Source organism: Talpa europaea, assembly GCF_964194135.1.
Source record: "Talpa europaea genome assembly, chromosome: 8".
Lineage (NCBI taxonomy): Eukaryota > Metazoa > Chordata > Mammalia > Eulipotyphla > Talpidae > Talpa > Talpa europaea.
In genome coordinates, this window is record NC_140075.1 from 101,745,897 (window position 1) to 101,760,055 (window position 14,159).

The 14,159-nt window shown below is 38.8% G+C and overlaps 1 protein-coding gene across 2 annotated transcripts in view; it reads left to right on the top strand.

Annotated features, from left to right (window-relative positions):
• EML5 (EMAP like 5) overlaps window positions 1–14,159 on the top strand; it is a gene marked incomplete at both ends in the record, with an annotated part of 117,208 nt that overhangs the window by 96,987 nt on the left and 6,062 nt on the right. For both annotated transcript variants that reach the window (XM_084240585.1, XM_084240586.1), the window contains 4 exons: window positions 1,560–1,580; window positions 8,823–8,996; window positions 9,678–9,886; window positions 12,002–12,159. In XM_084240585.1, coding sequence (XP_084096711.1) covers window positions 1,560–1,580; window positions 8,823–8,996; window positions 9,678–9,886; window positions 12,002–12,159 — 562 coding nt within the window. The remainder of the gene's footprint in view (window positions 1–1,559; window positions 1,581–8,822; window positions 8,997–9,677; window positions 9,887–12,001; window positions 12,160–14,159) is intronic.

Sequence of the window (14,159 nt, forward strand, 5' to 3'; positions counted from 1 at the left end):
GGTGCTGGGGATAGTGACAGCTTATAAAAAAGACAAAATTTTTGTGTTCATGGAATTTACATTTTGTGAATAGATTCTAGAATATATAATTCTTTCATTTTCCAACTTTGCTTCTCCTTTGTTTTACCTTACTCTTCCTGTCTGGAAACTTTAACATATTAATGATACAGTTTTCTCCCTTGGTTAAGAAAAGTCATGGTCACAAATTAATCTCTGAGGAAATGTGTCACTCTTTTCCACTTCTTTCCTTGTCTTTTGAAAGGTAACAGTGTAGGGAATGTGGAATGGTTATCTCCCCTCCTCTTTCCCTCCAGATCAAATTCTAGGCTGCAGGGAGGTGAGTTTTAGATAGTGTGTGTAGCGTGTGTTATGCCATACATGCTCTCTTCCACAGAAGACATAACAAAAATTCTTCTCCGGTGACTATCTAATTAAATATTACATAGACTTTAGAGAAGAGCAGATCTTCTGAATCCAAAGAGAATTGAATCAGTAGTTAATTTGCCTGCAAGCTCGTTTAAAAAACACAAAAGCATAAAACACTGACTAAAATGTTTATGGATTCTCTTTGTTGAAAATCATACAAATCCAAATCCTAGAGGAATTAAAGTAATTTATTCAATTTTTTTTTTTTTTTGGCTAGAATCTTGGAATCTCAGAGCCAAATTATACAGTGTATCATTCGTTGCTTGACTCTTCTCTGATTAAAGGTCTTCATTTGAACCCCATTATCACTAATGCTTAATGATGTACCCATACTCTAGGTATTCAAAACCCCAGAATTCTCTATCAGATGGTCCTAAATCTAACTGGGACCTTCTTGAGCCTCTTCTATAATTCCATTCTGGCACTGGTAAATTGTGCAATCCATGTGAACATTCTTGAGGGATGGCCCGTGGGCAGCGGTGCGTTGGGTGGTGGTGATGGGGTTTTGGTGTTAAGGTAAGGATAACTACACACAGCTCCATGGCTCATTGTGGCATGCGTGGAGCTGGGAATAGGAGGGAAAGGGGATAGCCCCGGTTGTATTGAACTGCTGCAAACTCAAAATTTGTTCTGAATTTGAACCACACCTTCCAGGTCATCATAGGTGTGTACTCGTCAAGAACTATGTGGTAATTTTTGATATCATTTCTTTTAGACTGTATAGTTCTAATTCTTCCCCATAGGATAGATACATTAAAAATCCGAAGGGTCCAATAAAAATTTAGTAAAACAAAATAAGTGTTATATCAGAGTTAATCATGTCTATTTCAAAAATGGTACCTGAAATTTATGTACCTCATTAAGTACAGAGAAATAAAGTTTGGATCCAGAGACTAAAGAATGGGCATATTCACAGAATGTTATGTGCATATATTATGTACATGTGTATCACATGTGTAAAATTGAAATGAGTACTTGAACATTTTACTCAGTTTAACATAAGATAAATTTTGTATATGACATTTTAATTTCAATTATTTTAAAATTATTACTTATGGTAATTCAGTTTTTATAAATTTTACTTTTAATATTTATGTTATTTATAATTGTTTTCTGCTGGTTTTCTAATATAGGTGATTCTGCAGACATGTCAGGTAAGGAAAATCAATCCTCTTCTGTTTTAGTTATATTGTTTAGTAATGATAGCTCAAATTTTTAAATAGTAATAAGATACTTTTGAATCTGTTTTTTTAATGAAGAATATATCATTTTAATGTCATAATACTGAGCCAAATATGCAATAATACTTTCTTTTTATGAAAAGACTAATACATTTTGAGGTTTTTAATGTGCCCAACACTGTAGTAAACACCTTACTTCTGTAATCTACTTATTTGTCTCAAGAGTTCTTCATGGTTGATATTAACTTGCCACTATCATAACTGAGAAGAGTGCAGGTAGGATTAAAGCTTAATCTTAAATCTGAATCAATAAATGTTACTGTCTAAAAAGTGAAATCTTTTTAAGAACTTATATACCATCCCAATTATTCCACATATTACATCAAAATATCATTTAAAAATTTCAAAATAACTTTTTATTATTGATTTTGACCATGGCTTTGTGAATATAAGAAGCTATTTCAGAGCCTCCCCTGTGGCGCAGAGGGTTGAGCGCAGCGCTGTGAAGCTGTCTGCAGCCTCTGCAGTGCTGGTTCAATTCCCAGCCAGCCAGGGAGATACCCACATGGCAGGGCAGACCTCTCCAGTCTATCCTGCCGCTCCCCTCAGCAGTGTGCTTTGGTCTGTTCCCCACTGTCTCTGGTGAATCCTCTCACCCCCACACCTCTGCCTGTACCCCAGCCCCAGTTCTTGTATAAAAATAAGTCTTTAAAAAAAAAGCTATTTCATGAAAGTATATCCACTGGTTTTGTTTTTGTTTTTTTTTCTTTTTTTATGAATTATTTTATTTTATATAATTCGTACATAATTTTTCATTTTTGCACAATGTATGCATTTTCATTTTGGTTGTATTCCCCATACAATTCCCACCCCACCTTTTCTGACCCTAATCCCTCTTCTCCTCCTCCCGCTCCCCACTGTAGTGTATAGAGACTACAACTATAGTTGCTTGTTGATTTTGATTTTTACTTATCCATTGTTTTTAGTTACTTAATAACTAGACTTTTCAGCCCAATATTCAGCTTACATAAAACAGTGATTTGATAAGAAAACATTTCTCAGTGATTTTTATCTATTTGCTTCCCCTCCTCTAAAGTATGATTTTGTGACTTGACTATTGAACTATAAATTTATTCAACACAACAGGCGAAGTCTTGGCACTCTTGGTTGTACTGGGGGTCAGGGGTTGGCAAACTACAGCTCTTAGGGACCACATCTTGCCAACAACTGGTTTTGTTTATAGCCCATGAGCTATAAGTATTGTTTCTTTCTGATGTTAATAACTGGAAGGAAATCAATGGGATAAAATCTAAAGAATAAACTTTTCAGTTGAAAAGTATATGAAATTCACATCTTATCCCTAAGATAACGTTTTATTGATCCAGCCATGCCCATTCAGTTACAAGCTGTCTCTGGTGGCTTTTGTGCTTCAGTGGCAGAGTTGAGTCATCGCAAGATACAGTCCTAAGTTGATCGATTTGTAGCACTGTCTACATCTCTGTGCTGCAATGCCACACCTCAACCATAATATACCCCACACGGCAAAACACGGTGGGGGGGGAGTGGAAAGTATACGTTGACTATCACACTTTTAAGGCACAGTAAAATATGGACCATATTGTTATTGAATTAAAAGATGATAAAACATTGTATTTATTATTCAGTGACACTACCACTGTGCTAAAGAATACAATATACCCCAAATAAACTCTCACAGTACTCCTAACTGACAGGAATGCAGCAACCAAAAAATTTAAAACAGACTATCTCGTCACAACAGAATTCACAAAAATGAGGCTACTACTGAAGTAAGTTTCTCAGTGGCTCATCAGGAAAAACTGTTTATTGGTGGTGAATTAATACGTCTTTTTTTATTGCAACAAACATGTTCAAAGAAAATAAACTTGGTTAAGACTGTTAGCTTTTTGGCAAAAACTGTTGCTAGAATCATTGACTTTGGGAACATCAATAAGCAAAAAAAAAAAAAAAAAAAAAACCCACAACAGAATAATTTTGAATGGTTTCCTTTGGCTCTTGATAGGTTGACAAATGCTGTTAATATGCCAATTCATGTGGCTGTTGAGATGGACTGAGAGGGTGTCGGTGATATGAGGCCTTCGCAGGTCACGAGAGGAGTCTGGATTCAGGCCAAGAACAGAGTCCATCACTGGGGAGTTTTAAGCCAGGGGGTGATATGATCTGATTTCTACTTTGAGAAAATCACTCCTGGCCCTGTTTAGACTATAGAGGGGAGAGAAGTAATCTGAAAATCAGAAAGCTGTCATAGCAGTCTAAGCAAAGACTTCAAGCTAGGATGATTGGACTGAAAATGGAGACTAGACAAATAGGGGATATATTTTGGAGGTAAAGCCAGTGTCCTTTTTGATGAGTTGGCTGTGGGAGCATGATAGAAAGTGAGGAATCCAGACTGATAATTTCTTGTCTGAGTAGCTGACTATGTGAAAATTGGGGTTACTCTGGGGAAAATATTCTGGCAGAGAGAAATTATCCATAGACATAATTTAGCATGGGTAGTGTGAGGGAGTGTACGTTCAAATGCAGAAAGGTGGGTTTGGGGGTAAGAAAATAGTCTGATGGCTTGTATTTTCTGTTTCATTAGCTGAGAGTGGAGGTAGGAAAGTGGTTAGAGGATGAAGTTTTGAGATTGTCACTTTGGAATGTGGGAGAGTAAATATATATATTGGAAAAGATATGGTATAATTAGTCTTTGAATATATTAGATGTGTTTTGAGTAGACTAATAGAACATCTTTTTGTCTCTGACAAAGTTTTTCCAGCCCACTTGAAGACTATATTGGGAGCTAAGAATTTTGACACTTTAGATCCTTAAGGCGATTCACAGGACAACTTTCTGTCTTGGTTACTTGTCATGATAGATGGCTGTTCATTAAATGACTTCAGTGGCCTTCGATGTGCCTTCTACTGCAGAAAGCAAGAGTGAAGAGTGCGGCTGATCTCCTGAGTGCTGATGCAGGAGCTCCACGGTGTCAGCAGGAGACTTCTGTCTCTTCTGCTCTGTTGTCCACGTGTTGGCTTCACCCATAAGGCTGGTTGCTTGTGTGGTTCTAAAGGGACTGCAGTAGTTCTGTGCTTGCTTTGTCCAGTGGGAAAGAGGGTGAAAATACTCTCTTCAGAACTATGACCTGAGCCCCTCCTTTTAGCCTGATGAGTCATTTTAAGACATAATCCAAACTCTTCTCAGAAAACACCAGGGGAATACCATGTACTAAGTCTGGATTTCAGAATGCATTGCTAATTTCAGGGGTGAAGGAAGGGTTTGGGGGTGTGAAGGAATGTGGGAGTTACCATCACAAGCTTATCTAATTGGTTGCATGTACAGTGTCTTTCTCCTGAACCGCTTGCCCTACACAAGAGAAGGGAATTCCTGAATAAAACCAAGGCTTTAAGAAGGGAGGAGGAGTGGATGCTGGGTACGCAGCAGAGTTGTCTACTACAGAAACTAAAGGGTGAAATACAGTTGGTACGCTGACTGGCCCCTATTAAATTTGTTTTAAAACATGGTTTTTATTATATAGCATCAAAGGTGAGCTAGGCATGGGGAGAGATTATCCTTTAAAACTGATCCCTATGATACCCAGTTAGCAGCTTAAAGACCTTCTGGTATCTCCGTGCTGGAGACAGAACATCAAGAATGGTTATGACAGACTCTCTCAGACGCTGACGACAGTATGAAGGTCACTCCAACAGTTATGGCAGGGCAGGAGGAGGTGGAGGGCACTGGTGGTGTACGGTGTCTGGGCGTTTGGTGCTGGGCTTGGAGGGATAGAGTCAAGGTTGCCAAGGTGAGAAACTGTACACCAGAAACCAATACAGTATTGTAAACTACTATTGCCTCATTAGGGGGGAAAAAAGAATGGTCATGAAAAGTTAGTGGGATGGATATTCCAGAGCCAGTGTGACGTGATAGAAGGAACAGAGTGGAACCTGGGTCCTGAGAACAGCGCTTCCTGTGGCTCTGCCCGCTCATTTTCCAGCTGGGCGCCTGAGCGCAGCAGGACGCAGGGTAGCAGCCTGCAGGCTGGGAGGGGTGAGGCTTCCTGCAGCCTGAGCCACCATGTTCAATTACAGGCTGGAATCAAATATTTCCATGAACATAATTTAATCTTTCTGTAGTTAATGAAGCCTTGAGAATGTCCACTAATTTTAAATACTGTTTTAGAGGAAGTTAGAACAGTTGAAATGAGTAACAATTCCTTAACCTAGTCGTATCCATATGCTTTATTTTTTTTAATTTAAATTTTATTTTTATATTCCCCATACAATTCTAACCCCCTTATTTTGACCCCAAGCCCTCCTTTCCCCGCCCCGCACCCCCCATAGAGTGTCTCTGGTTCATAGTTGTTTGTTGATTTTGATATTTTCTTTCTTATAGTTATTCTTTTTCCTGGTCCCTTATTTTTCTAGATTCCTGCTATGAGTGAGACCATCCGGTATTTTTCTTTTTCTTTCTGGCTTATTTCGCTGAGCATGATCCCTTCCAGCACCATCCATGTTGCTGCAAATTGCATGTGTTTATCTTTTTTGAATGCTGAGTAATATTCCATGGTATATATGTACCACATCTTCTTGATCCAGTCATCTATTTTTGGGCATTTCGGTTGTTTCCAAAGCTTAGCTATTGTAAATAGTGCTGCTATAAACATAGGGGTGCAGGTGCTCTTTGGAATTGATGCTTCTGTGTCCTTTGGGTAAATACCGAGGAGTGGAGTTGCTGGATCATATGGAAACTCTATGTTTAGTAGGTCCAGAAATCTCCACACAGCTGTCCATAGTGGCTGGACTAGTTTGCACTCCCACCAACAGTGCAGAAGAGTTCCTTTTTCTCCACATCTCGCCAACATTTGTGGTTGCTAGTTTTTTTAATATGTGCCATTCTCACTGGTGTAAGATCGTATCCATATGCTTTAAAACAAGTTCCTGGAATGAGCTTCTTTCCATCTTATTTTTTATAAAAGTTCAAAAAACTCAGTAATTCAGTTTACTTAAGATTATTTGCTGATAAAATTTTGTCTAATTTTTTTTAAAGTTTTTTTTTTTAATAGAGGCATGTTTTATTTATTTATTTGTTTGTTTGTTTGTTTTGTTTATACATGCACTGGGTATAGTCAGAAGTGGGGGAGGGTGAGAGAATCCACCAGAGCCAGAGCGGGGAGCAGAGCAGGCAGAAGGACTGAAGTACACTGCTGAGGGGAGCAGCGGGCGGCAGGAGAGGTCTGCGCGCCATGTGGGACCCTCCTCCGGGGCCGGGGAGCAGCCGGGGATCGAACCGGTGCCGCAGAGGCAGCGGGCAGCTTCGTAACCCAGCGCTCAACCGCTGTGCCACTGGGGAGGCCCTATCTTATTTTTTAAAATATTTACTTATTTATTTATACAAGCACTGGGTACAGTCAGAAGCGTGAGAGGGCGAGAGAATTCACCAGAGCCAGAGTGGGGAACAGAACAGGCAGACTAATGAAATACACTGCTGAGGGGAGCGGCAGGCACGGCAGGAGAGGTCTGTCGCGCCGTGTGGGACCCTCGCCAGCGGCTGGGGATTGAACCGGCGCTGCAGAGGCTGCATTCAACCACTGCGCCACCAGGGGAGGCCTTGCTGATAAAATTTTAGATAAAATCTCTGTAATTTATAGCATATTAAATTTGGAGACAAAATAATTGAGTGGTATTTTTTGAAAATTCATTATCTACCTCATATTTTGGCAGAGGTGCATCCTTGTAAACACATAAAAATGTTTCTGTAAGATCTATATGATATTTATCACTAGCAAAAATTTATGGTGATCTGATATATTATGTATTTACATTTTAAGTTTAAACCTACCATTCTTTTATTGAGATTAAGCTTACCAGTGTCTCATAACCCTTGATTTTTACTGACTGAGAAACATTCTAATTTTGTTTCAGTATGTAAGTTATTTTGATCAGTTTTTCACATAAATTTGTCCTATTTTATTATATGATAAACTATTATGTCTATTTCCGTGTAGTTTTGATTTTTTGCAAGTACACAAATCTTTGAACAGTTTTTGCTTAATATTCCAATTTAAGCATCTAGCTTAATAAATGTTAACTGCTTTGAAGGACTAGCAGGCTCAGTTTCTGACTGTATATTACAAATTGTTGCTGGTCAGTAATATAGTCTAACTCCATCAGAATGTTGAAAGACTAGAATTTCTTTCTGCATCATATGATTTTATGGCAGCTTATCTTTAATGTTTCTGTGTTTTTGCAGTATTTATAACAGATTAATCTGATAATTTGAAGTGAATGCACCTCAGTGTTTTGGTAATTTTATTAAAAGTACATGTGTTTTGAGATTGAGTTAGCTCTTTATTTGACTTACCTATTAGGAAAAAATACAGAAAACTGAGGGGTTAAAGACATAGCACTATCAAGCTATTGGCAGCCACTGTAGCACAAGTTTGATCCCTGGCCAGGGAGCTGACCCACATGGCACAGCAGACCTCTCCTGTCTTACCCTCTGCTCCCCTCAGCAGTGTATTTCAGTCAATCTGCCTTTTCAGCTCCCCACTTTCTGGTGAATCCTCCCACCCTACCCCCCTCACACCTCTGGCCTATACCCCCAGCTCTTGTATGCATAAATAAATAAAATAAATCTTTTTTAAAAATCATTAATTCTTAAAAAAATAAAGTGGTATTAACTTAGCTTTTTACCAGGTTATCTGTCTATATGGCAAAAAATTTATCTTAAGATCTACTCAGGTGATTTCTTATCTATTGCCTTTCTTAGTTTTTGTCTATTTTTCATTTCTCCTTTAAATACCATAAGTACTGAATTACCCTTGTATTAAAGTACTGTATAATATTTGTATATTTTTGCCACATAATTATATACAAATTTAACATGTATATATAACATGCATTATTTTTGCATAGTTAAAGTTATGGTTATGTGATTTGCTTCTCTAAATGCTATTTTATCAAAAGTGCAATTTAGACTTAAATAGCTGAAGAAGTATTGTGCAATGCTTAATTTCTCCTCTCAGGTGTTGTCCCTATTAAATTTAGTCTTAGTTTTGAGCTTAGACTGTGTACCTAATTAAAACTGTCTTTGGTACACATTTTTCCATGTCTTAGAGGTGAATATGTGTCAACTTTAGAAATGGAAACTGTTGTAATAGTTGTATTACAGTGTTTGTATTTCATCTTTATTTAGCTACAGCCCCTTCTATCCATATATGGGATGCTATGAATAAACAGACTTTATCTGTACTGAGATGCTACCATTCAAAGGGAGTGTGTTCAGTCAGCTTCAGTGCCACCGGCAAACTTTTGCTGTCTGTGGGACTAGATCCAGAACATACTATCACTATTTGGAGGTGGCAGGAAGGTAGGATTCTTTTTTCTTTGTGATTTTAAAAATAAGAATTGTAGAGTAATGTGAATTCTGTATTCTCATTTGCCTTACTTTGGTGATTGAAACCATTGATCAGTATATCCCTACACAATACTTTAGCCAGGTGATGTATTATAGGTATGCTGTACCAAACCCACTGCTCTTGTAAATGCACAAAACATAAATTAATGAAAGTTAATAATATATAAATGATTAACTGCTATTTCCTTTCATTAAGAAACTATATCTTTGCTAACTATTACTTAATTGGTTACAGAGAATCTTAAGATTGAAATTAAGTATATTTTAAGTGATAATGGAACATCAGTAGGGTAATATTAATATGCTTTGCACAGAACTTTTCAGCTGCATCCCTATTATAAAGAGTAAAGATCATAGATCTACATTGAAAAAAAAAATGGTTTCTAAATCTAAAATAGTCCTTAAGTGATAATGAAACGCTCCATAAATACATACAACTTTGAAAATAAGTGAAAAGGCCGATCTACTCCACTAATTGTGGATGACATGACTGCTAGATAGCTGTGCCGTGGGACCCAACCCCTCTTCTTATAAGCACTTATTGTTTGAACTATGTATTTTGAATAACTCTTCCCCTAAAAATTAGTTTAGTTCTTATACCAACATAAATGATTTTTTTTGTATCTTTATCAGGTGCCAAAATTGCCAGCAGGGCTGGGCACAACCAACGCATTTTTCTGGCAGAATTCCGACCAGATTCAGATTCCCAATTTGTCTCTGTGGGAGTAAAACATGTCAAGTTCTGGACACTGGCAGGAAGGGCTCTTCTTAGCAAAAAGGGACTACTGAGCACACTGGAAGATGCCAGGATGCAGACCATGCTTGCTGTTGCATTTGGTGCAGTATGTCCCTTAAAATGCATGTGGAACGTGACTTTGAATTATGTAAATTGGACACCTTTGAATTTTTTTGTTTAGAAAGATAATCCACAAGTGTTGTTTTGTAGCACTGTAATCCTGGGCATGCATAGATTTCATCTTTCTAAATCCAATACTCTCTGAAATCACAGTGTGAAAGAAAGTTAATGATGGAGAAGAATTAGAATGAAACGTTTGAATCCTTGTACCATTGCCATCCTCAAAAGCCTTCATTAATTTTGTAATTGTCACCCTAAACCTCCTAAAATTTTTGTTTTCTTGGTAGTCCCACATAACCCTAAAAATTTGGCAGAATACAAGAAAGATAAATCAAGAAATGTCACTTCCAAGTGTTTAAGGTGGTATCTAGGTTTGAGATTTCTTTTGCTTTCCGTCATGTTGACAAAGTGCTTATCATAAAGTTGGAAGCTCTTGGCCAATCTCTGTCATTCAGGGAAGGGAGGAGCGCGCAGCTCCTGGCCTCCGTGGGAGAGAGCTCCAGCTCCTCGCTCCTTCCCCACACGTTGCTCCTTCCCTCTAGTTGTGCCTGTGGGTCTCAGTCTGTCTCTCTTGCCATCTCTGCCCTGACCAGGGTTTTGAAGTACCTTGGTGCATCAAAACCCTGAGTAGATTTCCTTACTGAAGTGATTCTGTGGGCCTGTAATACTTAAAAGGAAATTATAATTTTAGAACCTTTAAGTACACTTATGTTTTTTGAGAAAAAGGCCACTGAAAATAGGTCATGCCATTTCACACTTCAGATAAACATTTTGAGGATTCTTCATATAAGACGAGTGATTCCTTTCAAGAAGAAAAACCTTTACATTCAAATGCTTCTTGCATTTAGTATGGGTAGATTAATTTTCTTCACATATAATATTTTCTGTGCTGTCAGTTGCCCATTCCCATAAAAAAATAAAGTTGGAGACTAAAATGTTAGTCATAACTGACTGATGTTTGAGGTGGCAGTGCAATCAGTGAGAATGTTTCGTTACATAATGAGGTAGGTTGTGTTCAGTCACAGCCTTTTTAAACATTCTCTATCCTAGGCCTATGAAAAGAAAGGGAGAAGTAAAATAGTTTCTGCACCTCAAACATTCACATTCTAATTGCAGATAAGGCTTGAATGAATGATACGTCTATATGAGCAATATAATTGTTTATCCAAATGAGAGAGAGAATATGCAGAAACGCGGAGCAATTCAAATTAACAGTAAATTGTTGAGGGAAAATTAAACTTGTAAACAAAACTAGTATTCCCAGATTAAAGAAAATCTCAATCTGCTTTTGATATAATTCAGTCTTATTTTCCTGCTGCTTCTCTCCATACTGTTTTCTGTAAAAGATGTTATGATTTGCTCCAAAAGTCAAGCTAAAAAGTCGGATGAAAATTAGCACATAATGCAGGATTTGTTTTCTCCAATTTCCATATAAATGAACTATCTCAAGATTACAGTTCTCAAAGTGAGCTAAATTTTTGGTACCTTACCAAATTTATGTTATTTTAAATTGATTGCTGCAATTTATTAACCTTTGCTATTTTTAAGAAATCATGGAAAGTGTTAATTATATAAAGTTATATATAAATTATATATAACTATTTAGTGAAATCTCAAAAACTAACTGTGCTACATTTTCACTGACTTTGACAAAATACTTTCCCAAATCTAGTAAGAAGTTCTTTATTTTCAGTTCTCACTCCTATTCTTTTTTCACTGTTACTAATGACTGTGGTTTCTTGAGTGGCTGGAGTGAAGCAATCCGAGGGAATGATACAAATTAGAATTATATTTTATTATAGACTGGGAAGGGATTTTAGAGACAGAATCCCTTGTTTTACACATGAGAAAGCTGCTTGCTACTCATAGACGTTTCCAGTCTTTCCCAAGGTTAGTCCCACCAGTAAACGAGAGACTGGAAAAGAGCTCTGGCAAAGCTCAGCCGCAGGTTCAGCTTTGCTGACTCAAGTCCACGGTTTCTCAGCACCCGTGCTTGTGCATCACAGGGGAGGCAGAGCCACACGCGCATAGAGAATTGCATCTGTTCAAACCCTATTTGAACTTTTGATGAGTTTATCTCCCCCTCCCCACTCCTTTTCAGAATAACTTGACGTTTACAGGTTCCATCAGTGGAGATGTGTGTGTGTGGAAAGGGCACGTACTGTGTAGGATCGTGGCCAGAGCTCACAACGGGCCAGTGTTTGCCATGTACACCACCCTGCGAGACGGACTTATTGTGACTGGTGGCAAGGAAAGGCCGTGAGTCCACCCCCTTTCAGTCTTGATTTATGTGTTGTGCTCTACCTGAGGTTTGCACTGAGTTATTCTGGTTCTTTCTAGGCTACATGGTTTATCCTGACTTTCCTCTTCCTAAGTTTCTCTTCAACTGCCTTCTGTGTTCTTTCTGTTGATCTTATTTCTGGTCTTAAATCACTTCCAATTTTTTTGCATTGTAATTAAACCTAATCTCCAACTAGGGTGATAATTTTCTGAGGTATTGATGAGTAATTGTCTCGAGAGTTAAGAACTGATTTTCTTTTTTTTTTTTTTTTTTTTAAAGGGTTAAGTCTTTTTTTTTTTTTTTTTTAAAGATTCATTTTATTTATTTATACAAGCACTGGGTACAGTCAGAAGCGCGGGAGGGTGAAAGAATTCACCAGAGCCAGAGCGGGGAGCAGAGCAGGCAGAAGGACCGAAGTACACTGCTGAGGGGAGCAGCGGGCGGCAGGAGAGGTCTGCGCGCCATGTGGGACCCTCCTCAGGTGGCCGGGGAGCAGCCGGGGATCGAACCGGCGCTGCAGAGGCAGCGAGCAGCTTCGCAACCCAGCGCTCAACCGCTGCGCCACCGGGGAGGCCCAAGAACTGATTTTCTTAATGCCCATGTAAATAACAGTCTGCCATGAACCCAGGAGGCTTTCTTTTGTTCCAATAGGGCACTGAGGGGTCTGATGCACACTGTTGCACTAGAAAAGGATGAAGATACTAGAGAACAACTCTGCTTGTTTGCATTTGTTTGTGGCAAACTTGCTAGATAAAATTATTTGATATATAAGACCTTTGTGGAAAGACCGTTTTCTGATTTTTCAAGTCTCCCAACAGTAACTGGATATTTATAACTGACTTCCCACAAACAATATATAGGTGATCAAGAATTACATTTCAGGGCCTCCCCTGGTGGCGCAGGTGGTTGAGCACTGCACCGTGAAGCTGTCAGCAAGGGTCCCACATGGCGAAGCAGACCTCTCCTGTCTCGCCCGCTGCTCCCCTCAGCAGTGTATTTCTTCAGTCTGCCTGTTCTGTTCCCCACTCTGTCTCTGGTGAATCCTCTCACCCTCCCGTGCATCTGGCCTGTACCCCGGTTCTTGTATAAATAAATAAATAAATAAATCTTTAAAAAAAATTACATTTCAGCACAGGAGAGAACAGGCATATATTCAGTATAAACGCAGCAGCTTTTGCCTTTTCTACAAAGAATGAATAATGGCACATGGACATGTTTTTCCCTAAGACGAGCAGTTAAATATAGAAGAAATTAATGAATACATGATTCTGTATTCCAAGAGAAAAGAAAAAAACACTATTAAGTTTGACACTCATCAAACTGGCCTCATCTTGCACACCCCTGTTCTTCAGTAGCCTACTAACAAGTTTAAGCCGTTTATTTTGACAACGGCAGGAAATAATTATGCTTCCCTTTTGGTCTTTTATTTTATTTTTTTTTTTAAATAAACAAAGGTTAGTTTTTTGGGTTTTTTTTTTTTAATTTATTTATTTATACACGCACTGTGTACAGGCAGAAGTGCGGGAGGGTGAGAGAATTCACCAGAGCCAGAGTGGGAAACAGAACAGGCAGACTGACGAAGTACACTGCTGAGGGGAGCAGCGGGTGGCAGGAGAGGTCCGCGTGCCATGTGGGACCCTCGCCCGGCGGCCGGGGATTGAACCGGCGTTGTAGAGGCTGCGGGCAGCTTTGCAACCCAGCGCTCAACCACTGCGCCACCAGGGAGGCCCCCTTTTGGTCTTTTAAAATACATTTGCTAGCACAGCGTCTGTGACCCTGTCGTCTAGCCTTACAATCCCCTACCCTTCTAATGCGAAAGGTAACCGTGTGGCCTCTTCCTGCCCACTGTCTGGATGTCTTCTCCTTCCCTTTTAATAAGCCTGTCCTTTCAAAATATTTTTAAAAATTGTTTAACACACTTCCCTAATCAAGAAGTTTTAAAAGTGAGGGTTAATATAGGGACAGGGAGAAGGGGTAA